The sequence below is a fragment of the Micrasema longulum genome, unplaced genomic scaffold, assembly GCF_059751315.1.
Source record: "Micrasema longulum isolate JH-2025_06_02 unplaced genomic scaffold, ASM5975131v1 h1tg002962l, whole genome shotgun sequence".
Lineage (NCBI taxonomy): Eukaryota > Metazoa > Arthropoda > Insecta > Trichoptera > Brachycentridae > Micrasema > Micrasema longulum.
This window is the reverse complement of record NW_028280075.1, coordinates 20,043-38,839: the sequence shown is the minus strand read 5'-3', so window position 1 is coordinate 38,839 and position 18,797 is coordinate 20,043. Positions and strand designations below refer to the sequence as shown.

At 32.0% G+C, this 18,797-nt stretch overlaps 1 protein-coding gene across 2 annotated transcripts; it reads left to right on the top strand.

Annotated features, from left to right (window-relative positions):
- The first annotated feature begins 1,578 nt into the window (after positions 1–1,578).
- LOC148271296 (uncharacterized) lies at positions 1,579–18,783 on the top strand. 2 transcript variants are annotated; one of them, XM_088241556.1, is made up of 5 exons: positions 1,668–2,384; positions 3,795–3,857; positions 5,457–5,519; positions 8,824–8,996; positions 16,375–18,783. In XM_088241556.1, exons 1-5 carry the CDS (start codon positions 2,274–2,276, stop codon positions 16,409–16,411), a joined length of 447 nt encoding a protein of 148 aa, XP_088097682.1. In that variant the 5' UTR covers positions 1,668–2,273; the 3' UTR covers positions 16,412–18,783. The 2 variants fall into 2 exon arrangements, with proteins under 2 accessions (XP_088097683.1, XP_088097682.1); XM_088241557.1 differs by lacking the exon at positions 3,795–3,857 and having other exon boundaries at positions 1,579–2,384.
- The last annotated feature ends 14 nt before the right edge of the window (positions 18,784–18,797 follow it).

The following is an 18,797-nucleotide window of genomic DNA, read 5'->3' as shown; positions in this document are numbered from 1 at the left end:
AATTGGCCCCTTCACAGTAAAGCAAAAAATAAAATATAATTATGCCATTTTTATCAATCCATACTAATACTTTACTACCCAATGTCATATTTATGCACAAAGACATGCCCTGGGCTCTCAAAAATGATGCTTAACTCATGCCCAAACGCTCAGTCATGCCCAATGCGTATTTAGTCGTTATTCGACCGCCAGCCAGGCGTGACGTTTAGAATCGAAACAAAAGAGTTTTTTTGTGGCAATAAGTCCGCCATTTAACCATGTATACTTTTGTTAGTATATTTTAAGAAATAAATATTTATTATATATTACTATTTTTATTCTCTTTAACTTTTGGTGCTAATTTTTAAATTTGAAAAAAAACACAACTTATGTTGAGTGTTATCACTAGTACAATTTTTTTTTTTGATTTCCATCAAGCATTGTGGCAAACGCGCCAACCTCTACCCCTTGAGGTGGACATAATCTCCTCTCTATTTCTCTTTTGGGATTTTTACCTGACAGTAGCCATCGATTTGAAAAAACTCCAGAATTCTGGTTTTATTTCACATACATGACTCTTCATTCCCCCGGACATGGAATCATAAAATATTGCTGATAATTTATTTTATTTTAATGTTATCCTTTAGATTGTTTTGTATTTCCGTCAACGTTATGTTTGTAACTATTGACAGGGAATCCCGTTGTCCTGAATTGTATTTTTCTCACAAAGTGCGTCATCTAATGATCTAATTTAGGGGTCAGCAATCTACGGCCCGTGGACCAATTCTGATCCCCTGTTTTTTTTAATCCGGCCAGTGATATAAAATTAAACACTAAAATTTACAAGAAAACGAAATTCCAGTGCAATGCATTAGATTTTTCTTAATCCACGAATGTATTTTGTTATTAATCTGTACCTTAAAGAATAAATACCAGGAGTCCACTTTTGCAGTTGCGAAGTTAAAAATACTGAAATTATCGCAATAAGCTATTTTATACGTGAATAAAAAACAAAATCCACTTTCGTAGTAAAAATTAGATATTAAATATTTCAATTAACATATTACAACAGAGGTGCAGTACATTTTAAAGAAGGGAATATAGAACTCTACGCATCAACAGGGCTCATGACCTGTCATCGGCTAATTCAAATGGCCACTTTACTCACTGTGTAACATTCACCATTCTGCCCGTATTATTTAAACTGTTATATTCCTTCGATTCTTACATATGTTGATGTTGGTGAAGTAAAAGACCTGAAATCTTTATTGATGCGTGTGAGTTTCATCTGATTGAATAATTTCACATACATACTAGGCAACGCCTGATTCAATTTTTACACTCCTTGGATCAGATGGATTTATCAACAGTGTTTAAGGCTTATGACCAAAATGTTAACGAAAAAGCGGACTGTAAATGAAAATAGAATTTCATTCAGTTTTGCGATTGGGAAATATTTGAGAAAGGATAGGAACGTGGAATGGATACCTACCTTTAATATGATCTAAATGTTCTTCAATTTATGGTACTAAATCACAAAATGAACTATAAAATATAACAATGTTTTCCACGACGCGCGACGATTCCAACCACTTTTTATCCGATTTTATGTGCTAGTTCAAGTGGCCACTTTACAAACTGAGTAACATTCACACTAATATTCAATTTTAATGAAATATTTAAATTAAAATACCATGACTACCGGTCGCAAGACTCAAAATTAGCAGTTCACAAGGGAGTCCTGGTCCCGACACTAATGTTTAGAAGTGAAGTATGGACTTGGAAAAACAGGAATGAAAGTAGGCTGAATGCTGTCGAAATGCGATCGTACAGGGAAATATTCCGAAATATTCCGAATCTCCCAAAACGCCCGACTGATATTTCAATCTGTATTTAAAGCGGCAAGCCTTATTACGGGAGTAAAAAAATATTCTTACATCTCTTACCACATTCTCGAGATTTGAACTGGTTAAAAAGCCCAGAAATAATAAATTATAACTTTGCTGGACAGTATTCAAATCTCTTCATGAAATGGCTCCTAAATATCTCTATTACACCTCTGCATTAGGGAAAATGCATGTCAAATTGCTATCTTAAATAATAATAAAAAATATTATTTATGTGCACAGTAAACAGATATAATGAATCCCCCTGAGAAAAACCCACATTGAGATAAACTGAGTAATCATTCGAAACTGAACTTATATAAGGGAAATCTAACAGCTTTAATTCATTCGATTTCTGTCTTTGGACTGTTACAGTTCGTTATAATTATTAGTTTTGATTTTATCAAAATGAAAATTTTTCTGATTTTAATATTAAGTACTGTCTTTGTACATAGTTTGACAATAAACGAAAATCTGGATGAAATGAGAGATTCGGTCGAAATCAGGAATAAGCGCCAGGTAACATTTTTAAATATTATCATCATACCATCCCCACCCGATGGTGCATAGGGCATCTCATTAGTGTACCAAATGCAGTGCATCTCAATAATTTGTTTCATTATGGAAGGTGGTTTGTGGTACGCTTCAGGTACTACTACAACCATCACGCCATGCGTCAGTAGGCAGACAGGATGGACCGCCATACAAGTATTTCCTGACATACATTCCTAGCTTCTTCTACATTCATATACTTTTGACATGACCAGACATGAGATTTTGGTTTATCTGATCATGCCACTTTTATCATTCTTTCCTAATACGTTTTTTCTAGTAGCAGTTATAGTCTGAGTAGCAGTTACAGTCACTGTTTCACAAATAAAACTGTTTCTAAATGACAGTTTAAAGCAACGCAACGTGGGCAACAATATAGCGCAAGCAACTGCTGAAACAGTTTCACAAAACTTAATGAAAATGTTACTTGTTATGAGCCGCGCTGCTTTAAACTGTTATTAAGGAACAATACATAGTTCATTTTTTTATTTCCAGGGGGGGTGGAGAGAAACTTTTTTGCCACGCACCTTTAATCTGTTATTTTTAGAACCAGTTTAATTTAATATCCTGACTTATTTTTCTTTACCGTAACAGTTTAAAAACAGAACAACTGTTTAAATATAACAGTTTGAGATTTCGGGAAATTGTTTGAGCTGCAATATTTATACCCCAAATATATCTGGTTTTTGTCAAAACTTTACTATACATTTTTAGTGTAGTAATATATAAATCAATTTGGTTTTTCTTTTATTTTTCTTTTCTTTTCTTTTCTTTTCTTTTCTTTTCTTTTCTTTTCTTTTCTTTTCTTTTCTTTTCTTTTCTTTTCTTTTCTTTTCTTTTCTTTTCTGTTCTTTTCTTTTCTGTTCTTTTCTTTTCTTTTCTTTTCTTTTCTTTTCTTTTCTTTTCTTTTCTTTTCTTTTCTTTTCTTTTCTGTTCTTTTCTGTTCTTTTCTTTTCTTTTCTTTTCTTTTCTTTTCTTTTCTTTTCTTTTCTTTTCTTTTCTTTTCTTTTCTTTTCTTTTCTTTTCTTTTCTTTTCTTTTCTTTTCTTTTCTTTTCTTTTTTATTTTCTTTTTCATTTCTTTTCTTTTCATGGTCACGTCATACCATATACCCATATGTGCTATACACTTTTTAATAATTAAAAAAGGAATGGCCCACGCTCAGATGCTGTAGTCTTTGTGGGCTTTTTTTCCAATTCATGTCATAGCTTAATTTTAAGATGTATTTTTGTAATTATGTTTCTATGTAAATAATATATGTATGGAAAAATAAACAAATAAAAAAGCAAAATAATAATATAACACATGTAAATTATATTGGCAGTAAATAACAATGTTAAAATTGCGATGTTATGTAATTTATTTATTTTTATTTCAGGCTTTCAATCCATTCGGGGGCTCTCTAGGGGGTGGTTTTCATTTCGGGTTCGGTGGCACAGGAGTAAGCCAACTGATTTTTTAATAATTTCTCAATATGTCGTCATCTGTCTTTCCGCCCCCAGTGGTACAAAGGGCACTGCATTGGTAAACCGAATACAGCAGCATTCGGTTGAAGCTCGATTATCTGTTACATGAAGGTTCAGTGATCAGCGTTAAGAACAATGAAATATTGCAGTTTAAAAAATCATCAAAATCAATATTTCACGTCGACACTGCCAGGAATCGAACCCTGGGCCTAAATGACAATGGAAAATTGACCGAGTTATGTTCAATTGTTTATTATAGTAAAATGGAATTTTCGGAATGAAAACGTGTGTATTTGCATGAACCATGTAATTGAAATAGAATTGTATATTTCCTCTTTCTTTTTCAGTTTCAGTGCTGCAGAGCAGCGTTTATTTTATAATTAGAAAATACATACAAGAATTCGTGACCCATTAAGTCTTAATACTTTTCGGTGGGACACATTTTTTTTTTATGACAGGTTTATATTACATTTATTTTATTTATATTTTACAAATTTATTTATAAACAGGCACTATAAAGTATCTAGAAGATATTTCTTCAATTCTTTTTTTTTTCATTTAAAGATCCTTTTTGGGGATTTTTTTTGGATCCGTTTGTGGGAGATCATTGAACAATCTTGGAACAACGCAATGTAATGGTCGCTCTCCGAAGTAATTTGTAATTCGGGGAACAAACAGGGAGCCCTTAGTTTTTAATCAAGTGTTGTGAGTGTGGGAAACTTTTTTTTTATATTCCGGATTAACAAAGTGATCTACAATCAATTTGTAGTCACAAAGTTGTTTTACCCGCAGGACATTACAGAATTAAAAAAAAAAAAAAAAATATATATTTATATATATATACAACTTCGCCCATATGTTTCCCCCTCAACAGTCTCACCTAAATACCATAAATTTTACCCAGATGAGACTGGAAGGTGAGACCCCAGACACGCACTCCATAAGATATAATGGATTCAATGAGCGAGGTATATTTATGTATCTTAACGTTTTGAAAGGTAGTATGCTTTTGATTTCATAAATCACCTTAAGCCAGTACCTTAATCTGTTGCAGATTCCATCAATATGAACACCCCAGCTAAATTTAGAATCAATAATTAATCCTAAATATTTATGATTATTTACAACATCTATAAAATAGGACGATTACATTTATCTGATTCTATATTTAAATTTGAATGAAGGCAAAAATTTATATTAGCTTGTATTTATATTTCAAATTCACATTTAGTAATATATGGTGAGGATACATGTCGTGAACAATTTTAGTTTTTTTAGAATTTATTACTAAGCCATAGTCATGCGCCCATTTAATGAGATTTGAAAAATCTTCTCGAAGCATTTTTTGGGCTTTAAAACTTTGCGTTATTTTGGCGAGCTAAAGACATATTTTTTAAACAAAATGTCAAATGGTATTCATATTTTTTTTCTAAAACGCAACTTTTCAGATCTATCACGTTTCTGAATTCGAAAGTTGAAATGAATGACAAACCCTTAATATGGTTATAATTATAGGCTTTAAATAACAATGCAATAATCGCAATTTTATGTAAATTTATTTATTTTTATTTCAGGCTTTCAATCCATCAGTTGACATTCCTGCGGGCGGTTTCCGTTTCAGGGTCGTTGACCCAAGAGTAAGTTACCTGATTTTTTTTTAATTTCTAAAAATGTCATCATCTATCTTTCCGCACTTAGTGGTGCATAGGGCAGTGCATCGGTAAACCGAATGCTGCTGCATTCGATTGAAGCTCGATTATCTGTGACATGTAGGTTCAGTGATCAGCGTTACGCTTCAGGTGCCAGTCCAAGAACAACGAAATATTGCAGTTTAAAAAACCTTCAAAATCAATATTTCACGGCCCTGCCAGGAATTGAACCCTGGGCCTCGATGACAATGGGAAGTTAAATTTGCCGGCAGATATTTTTGGTATTGTTGTAAAATAAATATATGACATTTTCTTTACTGATTTTTTTTCTCGCTCTAATCCAAAACGGATTAAAAAAACATAGTTTATTTAACTAAAATTTAATATTAACGTTTTCAAATCAATATTCTGTACATTAAAAATGAATTTGTGTAAGTTTTGTGAACGCGCCAGCACTAGATAATTGACCTATACATGAGTCGATTAAATGAAAAAATATGTTTTTAAGCCAGTGTTTTTAATCCATAGCGATACATTGAATTGAACCTATACAATGAATATATATTATTATATTTCTTCTAGAACCTCAACCGTTCTTGCGCTCTGTAGCTGCAAGACGTGTTGGGAAGTTTATTGTAAACCCGCAATTGATTTTTTTGACTTTCACAAAAACGGGTTACAGGGTTATTATTTTTTCATCTGGACTCGAGTAATATTTCATCATAGTTTCTTTGGAGACAAATATATAAGAATTACTTCATGCAAATAAAAACGACTCGTGCACAAAAAAGTTTGTTCTAGTATACCAGTAGTATAATCTGAAAAAGAAAATACTTTGCTATTTTCATTATATTGCTACACACGCTTTTCAAAAACGCTATGAATTGTAAAAACTCGTACACAAAAAGGGTAAAACATTATAGGATGGTTGACAAAACAGACGTACAGTTGTAGTATACTTTTTAAAGGTATTTTCACACCAATATTCTACGATTACATCACAGAACGAAACAGCGTATCACCAGCGCATTGTCGTGTTAAAAATATTATTACCAGAGGTGGGTACCTCTGGTAATAATATTATTATTAGGGTATTTTCATAAACTGGGGATATGATTTTAAATGTATTCAGTATTTAAATAATATTTTTACGATTGCGAACATTTTACTATCAAAATCTGAAACGAATGTTTTCATTTATAATTTCCTATTTGAAGTTTGATAGAAATAAAACGGCCCTAACTGGCCAAAATGTTGATGACGTCACGCGTGACTTATCGATCCTATGTTCACTCAAATCCTATACTGAGATCGTCCGACGCGGGCTGCTTGTGGCTTTTAAAAAAAAATATATATTTAAATTTCGTCTTTTTCATTGTTTTTTTTTTGTTTTCATTTATAAACATCCACAGCATTATGACATTGGTTTTTTACAAGGAAAATTTGATAACTTGCCCAAAATAGATATAATCATGATGGGTATTTTTTTCTCATCCAATACAAACTTTTTAAGTTCCGAGTATAGAAATGCAAGGGCCGGAAGGCAAAGAAATATATAATGTTTGCTTCCAGAATGTATTAATTTAAATAGTTGTATTATTTGCATGTACTATAAATATGTTTTTTCGCGTATATTTAATGCAAAAGGGAAGTAACTTGACTTTGACACAACATTTCTGTTGCTCGAGTGCGTGTTTATGCCTTTTTTTTATTAAATGTGATTTACTTATTAATATAGGTATCAGCTAGGAAAAAATACGGAGACAATGCCATAGTACAAAGTACAAATTAAACTTAGTAACATAAGTACAGAAATATAATACAAATATAAACAATAACGGTAAAAGAATAAACTAGTTTAATATTGTAGTACCTGTCAAGCTTTATAAGTGCTAATTTTAATACCTACAGATGGTAAATTTTTATAGTCTACATCATTAAATTTAGTATTTTGTACTGAATAAGACCTACGGAAAAAAGATATAGTGGGTTGTTTTTTTTAACATCTCGTTTCATAGCGTTCAAATGCGATCAACCATTTTTTCCGCGTTTTTTCATTAGGTACTAGGAATGGCCAAAAAGCTTTATTTGGCGTCTTCACCGTAGTGTTTGTGCACATCGGAACTAAACAGTGCTTGAATCTTATAACTAAAGACATTTTATGCGCGTTAATTAGTTAAAACAGTGTAAAACAACCGATTACAGCAAAAACAACACGTAGGCTATACAAATTGTCAATGCATTTTGAGGAGAAATGTTATTTACACAAAATGTCATTTATCTAAATGTAAAACTCTAATGATTAGTTCTGTTTCTAAAAGGCAATACTACAAAAAGGTTACTCAACAAAGGGGAAATTAAAACTATCGGGTAGACTGTATTGATATTTTCTTATTAAAAAGGTATTAAAAGGGATTTTTTTCTAATGATAATTAGAAAAAAATCCTTGAAGTCTTTCTCTCGAAAATAGTTAAAATGGCTTTCTTTCGGACAGGGCATGAACTTTCGATTTCTTTCTCTTTTATACAGCGTTCTTTGAAACCCGGCACCGCAGTATCAATCTGAGAATTTAGTTCAACTTTCCAATCATGGACTAGCAATTTGCTCATCTAAGGAGAGAACTAACGAAAATTTGACCTCTCGGATTAAACAACGCCGTGGTGGCCATTTGACCAAAATTATCTTTAAAACATCAAATATTATTTTTAAAATATCCGTTTTAAGTAAAATACAAATTGTTTCATTTTTTAAGTTCGGGGTTTATTAATTCAATTACTCTTATTAAATGACCCTTTACTTATCTACTCTGTTGTGTCAATCAATGTTTCCGCGTGTACAATACGATTGTAGAGAAATTAACAAATTGCTTTTTTTAAATATAATTATCTAACATTTTTGTTATGGTTATATTTTTCGCAATCTGGCAACATTATCGCGGCGACTTCAAATATGCGTGCGGCGAAAGTGGGGCGGAGTGGGGGGATTTTTGGACACAGTCCGATGTATTCAAATATGATTCTACGCTCCTTCTAGACTATTCTTAATTCTATGCCTGATAAGTTGTTTTTTTTTTTTTTTTTACCTTATCACACCATCTATCAACATGCATTGATTGTTGTCCGAAAATCTTTTATAAAATATATGTGAGGAACCCCCTTAAATAGAGCAACTGTAGATACATCTTTGATAGTGGGTGGGAGATGATTCCACAATGAAGAAGTTCAGTGCTACGGAAATTGTATATAAAAAAGGAATAATAGAGATGTTATGTAATTTAATTATTTTATTTTAGGCTTTTGCCCCCATTGACTTTAATGTACCAGAAGCTAAACCCCCCGTTTCTTGGAACATCATACAAGAAGGTGTAAGGCGCGGACGCGGGCTCCAGGGAAATTATGACACTTCTAGAGTGGGAGATCCTGCATTTGGAGTACACAATTTTGCTGAACCACGTGACTCGCAAGAGTAAGCTAAGTGTTTCATATAGACCGAAAGCACCGCTGTGCCAAATCCATTAATTCTATCATTTAAAAATAATATATATTATTCTGTAAAACGTATATCTTAAAAAAGTACCGTTAGGTTATTGTAGATAAGTAACAAGGACACGAATTGCGCATCTCGACTCGAAGCCAAGCCATAAAAAGCCCATCCGCTCAGGCAATCGAGAGCCTTTGTTTGTTCCGAGAGGCCTTTTCAAAACCAACCACACGTTTAAATATTTTTGAAGCTAGAGACAATATCAAAAACACGAGTTCGAAAGTAGTTTAAAATAATATTTATATGTTAAAATCAATGACATTCAATTCACATTTATTTATTTTAAGTTTGTAAGTGAAAATTCTTGATGGAAGTTCATTGTAATTTATTATATAAATAAAACACGAGTGGTCCTTTATCCACAAATTTGGAATATCCAATGACCGGTTTCTAAAAATAAAATAAAATACTTAAACTCATTAAAATAGCATTATATCTTATATATAGATTTTTTTTTGATAATGATCCTTAAGATAAAAATAACTTTATTTAATTTACTTACATATAACTTTAAATTATCAATCCTTACCTCTGTTTTGTATAAATACATTTAACTCTTTAATAAAGATACCAGTCTCGAAGATGTCGCGAAAGCGATGAAACCGGTCACTGGATATTCCAAATTTGTGGATTAAAGTATCACTCGTGTTTTATTTATATAATAAATCACATTTATTTACACTAAAAACATATTTATTTATTGCACAACAGAGTTTTAGTCTTGACACTTATGTATGGAAGTGAAACATGGAGCTGGCAGAGGAAGAATGAAAGCTGAGTTAACGCGGTTGAAATGCGATCTCTTAGACAAATGTGTAGGAAATCAATATATGACAGGGTTACGAATGATGAAATCAGGCGAGAGTGTAAATCTGAGTCAAGTATAATTGATAAGATTAAGAAAGGATCTCTGAGATGGTTTGGTCACGTAGAACGAATGGACGACGAAAGAATGGTAAAACAAGTATATATGGCGAAAATTAATGGTAACGTGAGACGAGGACGACTAAGGAAGATGTGGCATGATTAGATAAACCAATATCTTAAGTCTGGTCATGTCAAAAGCAGACAGAACCGAAGGGCATGTATGACAAGATGTATGAATGTGGAAGAAGCTAGGAATGTATGCCAGGATAGATGTGTGGCGGTCCATTCTCTCTGCCTACCCCCACGGGGAAATGGCGTGATGGTAGTAGTGGTAGAACAAAAAAAAAATGCATATTCAATTTTGAAAAAAGGTATTATTTTGGGATAACTTTACTAATGTACAGAATGTTTTTAAAATTAAAAAAAGGTGTGTTAGGAAAATGGTAAATGCTGATTACCTGGCAACATGTAAACCAATTTTTATTAGATCAAATTTATTAACAGCAATGGACATTTATTTGATGGAACTTAGTCTTGTTGTTGAATCAAGACTTCAATATTTTAGTACGCAAGAAAAGAGCCATTTTTAAAACACCAGGAACAAGAGTAAATTTAAAATTCCATTGATGAAACGTTAATTTATACAAAGACGGCACATATGCATGCCAGTCAAAATTTATAAGCTTCCCAAATAAAAAAATTCAAGAGTGTTAAGTGTTTCAAATAAATAAATGTTATAAATTAGTATAAATTAATATTTGAAAGATGCAATTAAATGAATTAAAATGTATTGAATGTAAATAACGTAAGCAATAACTTATGTAATTTTTTTACTGTTTGTTTTTTCTAAACTTTTTATTTATTTACTAAATTATTTCATTTTTAATTTATTTAAATTGTTTACTTTTTATTTAGGTTTTTACTTTTTTTCATTATGGAATTTTATATTTGTTTTTTGTCTGACTGCAAGAAATTGCTACTGGCAATAAGTCAGCCATTTAATCGTGTATACCTTTGTTTTATTTCAGAATAAATACTTACTTGATTGTGTATTTATCACATTGTGTATATTATTATTGTTAATAAAAAAATATAAATATTATAAAGAATACAATTAACACATATTATTTTTTAAGTTTTCCTATAAAAGGTTAAGGAAACGAATCACAGTCCTTATCTCGCAAGCGGCTGGCTTTTCAATTTTATTCGGCATTTCAAACAAGCACCAGGAAACGCACAAAACAGTCAGCTAACACATAATGACGTGAACTCCTCAATATATTTTTAAAATCTTTAATTCATTCCCGTGCAAATTTCACCTTATGACGCATAAGTCATTTAGCCTATTCAGAGTCAATATCATAAAGATAACATATTATAAATATCATGTGAAAATAAAACATAGTTTCATAAAGGAAAAATAATTTAATTAACAGTCATTGCACAGAGTTAAAACAAAAAAATATATATTAAAAAAAATACTTCAAACCATAAATATAGGAACTTAATATGTATACATTTTACAATACGTTAATATTATGAAGTACTGTTATACGAGCATATACATTTATATAATTATTTTATAGATAAATCAGAAATACAAAAAAATACACATTTAATTTAGCAAAAACGTGCTAGAGGCAACAAATTATTCTAATAGTGAAGTGGTTAGCATGCTATATTGGTATTTTGCTAATTCATTCTCCAAATCTCTGGTTCTGACATAAACACAATAATTGTATGGTGCGTTTGAATCTTTAATGGTCTTTGTTTATGTGTGTGTACGGCATGTTTTCAAAATGATTATTTTAGTGTGCAAAGTTACACAAACGAAATTCGTAAGTTTAATTGGTTAACTGACAGCCACTACCACATTAGAAAAGAGCATTTAACATTAAAACGCACTGTACCTAATGGTTTTTTTATATTGACCTAATAAAATACAAAAAACCACATTTTTCAGTTTTTAAAATTTCAAAGCAACTTCACGATTTATCTTTGCAACACAATGATTTATCCGTGTGAACTGATCTGATCATTGAAACTTTAATGGTCTTTGTTTATGCGTGTGTACGGAATGTTTTCAAATTTAATATTTAATTGTGCAAACTTACACAAACGAAATTCGTAAGTTTAATCGGTTCACCGACAGCCACTACATTAGTAAAGGGCATTTAACATTAAAACGCACTGTACTTAATGTTTTTTTTATATTGACCCAATGAAGTACAAAAAACCACAAATTTCAGTTTTGAAATTTCAAAGCAACAATACGATTTATCTTTGCAACGCAATGATTTATCTGTGTGAACTGATCTGCGAAGATTTATCGATCGTGTGCATGACAAATCGCTGTCCATCAGCAGCAGTTGCATTTCCTATTTAATAATTCATTGTCGATTGCGTTTGCGCAGTTTTTTAATCGTGTGTGGATAGCGGATCGTCGAACAGTTGCTAAGTTCGTTGCTTGCTGTAGGCGGGCGCGTCCAGGAGGTTTAAGTACTTCTCCTTATTCATCCTGTAATAGTTATACCAATTTTTTTAAGGGAATTTCATCTTATTTTTAAAGCCAGTCCTTACACCACACGCCACGTGTCATTTTTCTTTACGCACCAAACGCAATTGCGTCATCATTTTCAATAGGGAAACATGTGATATGGATTAAGAAAAATGAATTATATTTTTGTCGGCCTCGTGGTGTAGGGGTCAGCGTGTTTGCCTGCCGTGCAAGAGATCTCGGGTTCGATTTCCGACATGGTTGATGTGAAATATTTATTCAAAGCGCTGTTTTAACAGTGGAATGATTCATAGTCCCTGGACTGGCACCTGAAGCGTAAGACTGATCATCTTTCCTTCATATTACAAAATTGATCAAGATACACTGCGATCGGTGTACCAATGCAGTGCCCTATGCACCATTAGGTGCGGTCACTGGATATTCCAAATTTGTGGATTAAAGGATCACTCGTCTTTTATTTATATAATAAATTACAATGAACTTCCATCAAGAATTTTCACTTACAAACTTAAATGAAATTTCTTTTTGTAGATAGAAGTACAGATTTTTTACAGTGCTAACACTAAAAAACAGCAATTGTAGACATGCTGTAGAATATTTGGTTGGGAATCCTGAAACCACCAACATGACATGGCTCCTGTGACCGATGTAGGGTTAGGGTATTTTCATGGACACGGGAGTTGTGTCCGATACAGAGCTACAATTTTCGCATGGACACGGGAGTCGTGTCCGACGCACCGAACGTGTTAAAAATTAGTTAGAAATTTAAAAAAAAATTATTGTGAGTGCAGGACCAGAAATTGTGTATCAACATTGTTTAAAAATGATATTTTAATAATTTTCATATATTAATATTTAAATTTAAAAATTGACAAAACAAAATCCAACATAGCATATTGAATATTTTTAACACTGTTCTGTAAATTGCTATTATAATATTATGCATACATATTAAAACATCGTAATATTATCTAACATTAATTTTTACATGTTACTTTCACATTAAATTTTGATTAAAATCAATACATTTTTAATTTTGTGAAAAAATCTTTGACAGAAGGGGGGATTTTTTCTATCATTTATATAAATTACTTTATTTAAAACCACTACATACACAGATTTGTATAAACCACATTTTGGGTTAATTAATAAATAAGAAATCTTATTTTCAATTCCATTTATTATTTACATGGAAATATAATTGTATGAATAAGCGTTTTTATAAAATTCCTATGAAGTAATTAAATCAAAATTCGATTGAATAATTCGGCATTTATTTTATGATTATTAACATCTAGAATCAATAACATTATGTAAAGGGTATTTTCACAAGTTTTAATTTGTAATTTTCGGGTTAAAAATGAGCACGTACAAAATGGACAGCGGTTGGCATGCGCACGCTTCAAGTATGGTGGGTGAAGCAATAAGTGCCGTTTGTCCCGTAGGGCGCAAAACGTCTCGTTTTTGGATAGTCCAAAAGAAGCGTATTTTAAACCATCGTAGAGAATGTATACGTGGCACGGGAAAAATAATAATACCATTACGATTGTAATTTTTTACTCATTTAAAAATAACAATTTTTCAAAATGTAAAAAAACCCCTTTGACTAATGTATTAAGTGTACACACATGTTTCGTTAAATTTTTCACGTGTCGTATTAAGTATAATTTGAAGATAAAAAAAATAAGAATGAGATCATTTGAATACAATGTGATTATTCTAATTTACATACGTATGTGACAGGATTATATGCACTGTATTTTTCTGGATTATCGAGTCGTGTGTCGTTTGTACTCTGCGCGATGTTTTGGGGCGTCCAGAATCAGGGTAGATTTAATTTGCTTGGGTATTTTTGAACACAGAACACTCGGCTGAGAAAAGCCACATATTGATATGTTGTGTTCTGATCGGGAATCGAACCTGGAACCTTCTGCGTCAAGTGTCTTATCCATTACACCACGGAGGCCGCCTTACATTTGCGTAACCTTTTAACCTTAGGTTTTGTACCGTGTCATAATATGAAATATGAGCGGACGAAGATGTTATGTAACAATAAGCAAAGATATCTTAAAGCTTTGAAGACCAGTACAATTATTACCATCATAACACACCTTCATTACCTGCCAAAATCAGTTTTTCGTAAATGGTGGATAGTGTATTTGTAAATTTTTTCAATTGCGATATAACACCTTTATCCACTTTTGTTTTCAATGAGGAAGTTCATTTTTTTGTATATATTTTATTTGTTGACTATTAAACTTAGCCATTTTTTTTTTATATATTCTATGTCAATCGCATAAATCACATTGAATCAGTCCAACATCGCTTGTTTCGAAAAATAGCGTGGATGCTTGGACTAGAGAGAGGTAATTATTCTTATGCTGAAAGAGTCAATATTAAATATTTCTAGTCTACAAAAACGTAGAACTAATATTGACTCCATATATATGTTCGGCATACTAAATGGTACAATCGATGTTCCATCATTACTGGGACAAGTAAAATTCAATATTCCGACTCGTAGATTGAGAAACAATGAAGTACTGTTCATCGATCAGCATAGAACAAACTATGGCCTTAATTCTCCAATGACCCGTTTTTATCGTATTGTTAACTCAAGACAAGATCTGGACTTTTTTGGTTTAAGTTTACAACGATTTAAATGAGCACTAAATAAATAGTCCAGATCTTGTCTCGATGTCCCTTATGTTTGTCAATGCTTCTTTTCTTTTTTTTTCATGTTTTAAACTATTATTTTATTGTAATATTTAAACCCTATAAATTGTATACATGGACAATGTCCGTTAATAAATATATTGTATTATCAGCGCTATGATTTTTTTTATGTTTTGTATTTCTGAAATAACTCCACATGTGACTTCAGAGGTTTTTCTCTGTCCTCTCAATTGATTCATTTACAGTAAAGCAAACCGGATATCCTTCACCGCTTTCATATCATCGGTTGGTGAATATTATGGTATGGGTATTACCCTTGACTCTACCCGACCGAGTTTCTCCAGGGTATGCTTGGCTACAACAGTTTAGAGATTACAAGGAATGTGTATTTGACTACACATTTTTATCGATTGTTGCGCGGTACGATCGATAATTCTGAGATTATGATGAGCATTGGTTTGAATGTTCCTGATAATTACCTAAGACAGAGTCAGCATAGATTGTTTCATATTCCGATATACAGGACCACCCTGCCTGTTGGAAGGGCTACCGCAATGCTGAATAACATCGCTCTGGATATTGATCTGTTCCATGTATGCGAAGGGGTTTTCCAAAACAAGATTCTCCTACTGCTTTGACATGAGTCTCTTTCATGTATTTTTTTATTTTTTATAATATGTACGTATTAAATATATGTTTTTAATGTATATGTTGTATTTTAATAAAATAATTGAATTGAATATGAACCAGAGACGTAGTTCAAAGTAGTGCGTTTTGGAATATTTATTGAAATGATGCTAAAACACCGGTTCAAATAAATATTTCATGTCAACCATGTCCGATATTGAACCCGAGGCCTATTGCACGGTAGGCAAACGCGCTGATCATTACACCACAAGATGGAATGAAATATTGCTGTGTGAAACATCCTTCAAAACAACTATTTGACATCCACGAAACACTGGCAAAGGACGCAAAGAACACAGACACGATAACCCAAAAAAACTCAATGCGAATCTAAACGGCTGTGAAAATCTAATCTATTTTAGACACAATATTTTCAATCCCACACTTTCATCTATTGTCATAGAGTTCATTTTTTTCTAAACTCACTTCTACATCAAAAACACACTATTTTTTCACTAAACATTCAGAAAAAGTATTTTATTCATTTTGATAGTTTATTGGTTGTCATTAAATGTTAATTTTTAAAAAATGCCACATTAATTTGCTTTTTTTTAGATCTAAATTTGTTGCAACAGAGGGAAAACATTTTTGAGAAGGGAATATGGAAGTCTAGGCATTTATTTACATTTCTTATGACCTGTTGTTTGCTGGTTTAAGTGGCCACTTTACACTATCCAGCGAGTCTGCAAATATTTGGACATACTCAAAACATTGATGCTTTTTTTTGTTGATAATGAGGAAGTTCAGTGTATTTTTATTATTTGTTAATAGACTCAAACTGAGCCACAAAATAAATATTTTCATTTTTATGTATATTCTTATCGCTTAGATTTTTTTAAGTTTTGTGTTTTTGAAATTACACTTGCCGTGACGCCACGAGTTCGATTCGGAGAGTTTTCATGACATTTAAAATGAGAGTCCCGAACCCTTCAAAACAGGCTAATCATGGCTATCCGGAAACCGGAAATCTAGCACAACGCCATAATTGATTAGTTATTGTGACCTTGTGACATTTTGAAGTAGTTCATTTTTATTGATATTTTCATACATTTTTAAGAAACGTTGCTGTACAATTAAATGCTCTGATTGTTACCACGTGTAAGGAAACATTTTTTTACATACAATTTACCATAGCACTGAACTTCATCACTATCCCGCGGATAGTAAGCACTTGTGAGTAATGGCCTTTAGTCAAAAGCTGTATCTTGTTACTATTAAATATGACATGTTTGATAGTAATAATAATAAAAGAAAATATCGTGGGTATACTAGCAAAAAGCTTTAACTCTCAAATCCCTGTTTTGAGAAATCAAGCATTTAAGTTTTGTTCCAATTTTACTCTTTTATATCTTATTTAAATAAAGTAAGATGTTAAGTGTTCATTAAAGAACATGTTTTTAATGTTTCCGTTTCTTAATTTTATATTAAGTAGATATTTAGTAATTTAAAGCTTTTAGCCCGATTCAAATACCGGGAATACGACTTAACTTTTATTTTAAAAACTAGATATATGAAATTTAATATGACTTAGTATATTTTGCCAGTTCGTAGAGCATTAAAAACTTTACAAAACTGCATCATTAAGTTGAATCTGCATATTTTTTAGTTAACGTTTTTTGCCAGTATACCCACGATATATTAAGAACCATTTTTGTGAAAAATCACCTGAAGCTCGCTGATACAGTCAAACTTGGTTATAACGATCACGGAAATAGTGAGATCTTAGATATAACGAGGAAACATTAGTTGTCATTTTAGTTTGCAATTTTCTCCATACATTTATACACTTTTATAACGAGCTTCTTTTCAGACATGCCGAACAAAAATATTGTCAACAGTTGAGCAAAAACTCTTCAATTGTTTAAAAACCTTATTTTCTAAATAAGAATCTAAGCAATAAAATCCAAATGGGTGATGCTGCTGGGCGTTGGGATCAGTTTACGTTTATGATACTATGTAAGTGTCTAAGTACCGAATTGGTGATTTCGCTGACAGCATTGACAAAGTATCACATATGGCTGAAATTGGGTGTAAAAAATCCAAGCTTTGTGAACTTAGTAAGCACAGGCTCGGCACCGCATTACAATTTACAACTTCTTTTGTAGTTTATGAATGACATTTTTGTTTCAGGGGTTTTTTATATGTTTTTTTAAAAATGTTCTATGGTCAATGCATAATGAACATTACAAGTGGGTGATGTCAGATAAGTTAAAACCTAACCCTTGAATTGTAAACATGACTACTTACAAGCAGCAGTGTTTTAATTTGCGAAAAAGTGGCAATTATTTGTATGATAGGATCCTCAACCACTTATTCTTTGTTTGCCCAATAAATAACCAAATGCTGACCTTTTTCAAGACTTTGGCCCCACCCATTTCTCTTCCTACAAATATCCAATTCATCTTAGTGAGTAGTAATCATCTATATACAACCTTTTGCTTAAATTTTAAAAAAATAACGGAATCAATTTGTAGAGCTTGACTGAGGCCTGTTGTTGGGTCATTGACGGTAGCATGAGTATGGGTGGAAGACTGATCGTTTGGTGGAGGGATTCTCCTTTTTAGTTTTGAAACTAGAAAGAAGGGAACTTTCTCGGAACTGTTAGACTTACCTATGTTTATGTTGCTTGCAGACCCGACGGTTGGGCCTGGTTGCTGGTTGCGTACTGCCAACCAGTTTGTTTATAAAATAATTCAACATGACATTGGTAAAAGCATACCATTTATTATGCAACGCCATTTTATTTTTAAAAAAAAAACCTGATGCGAAATATGTGTGAAAAAATCTTCTCTATGCTTAATCACACTGTGGAAAAATACGAATGTTTATTTATCCGAATTTTAAATTTAGAAACTGGTATGTTTGTAAACATTTATTATAATTTTCAATAGTGACAATATGCAATGGCGATTGGATTTAAAAACCCTTTCTCCGGTATAACGAGCAAGTTCAGTCGGTCCCGTCTTCCTCGTGATAAC

Bases quoted from the DNA above. Each gene is read 5' to 3' on its own strand.
- LOC148271296 (XM_088241556.1), top strand. From the start codon at position 2,274: ATGAAAATTTTTCTGATTTTAATATTAAGTACTGTCTTTGTACATAGT. The intron at 3,858-5,456 runs GTAAGCCAACTG...TTTTTATTTCAG, and splicing joins TCGGGTTCGGTGGCACAGGA to GCTTTCAATCCATCAGTTGA. The intron at 8,997-16,374 runs GTAAGCTAAGTG...GCTTTTTTTTAG, and splicing joins GAACCACGTGACTCGCAAGA to ATCTAAATTTGTTGCAACAG.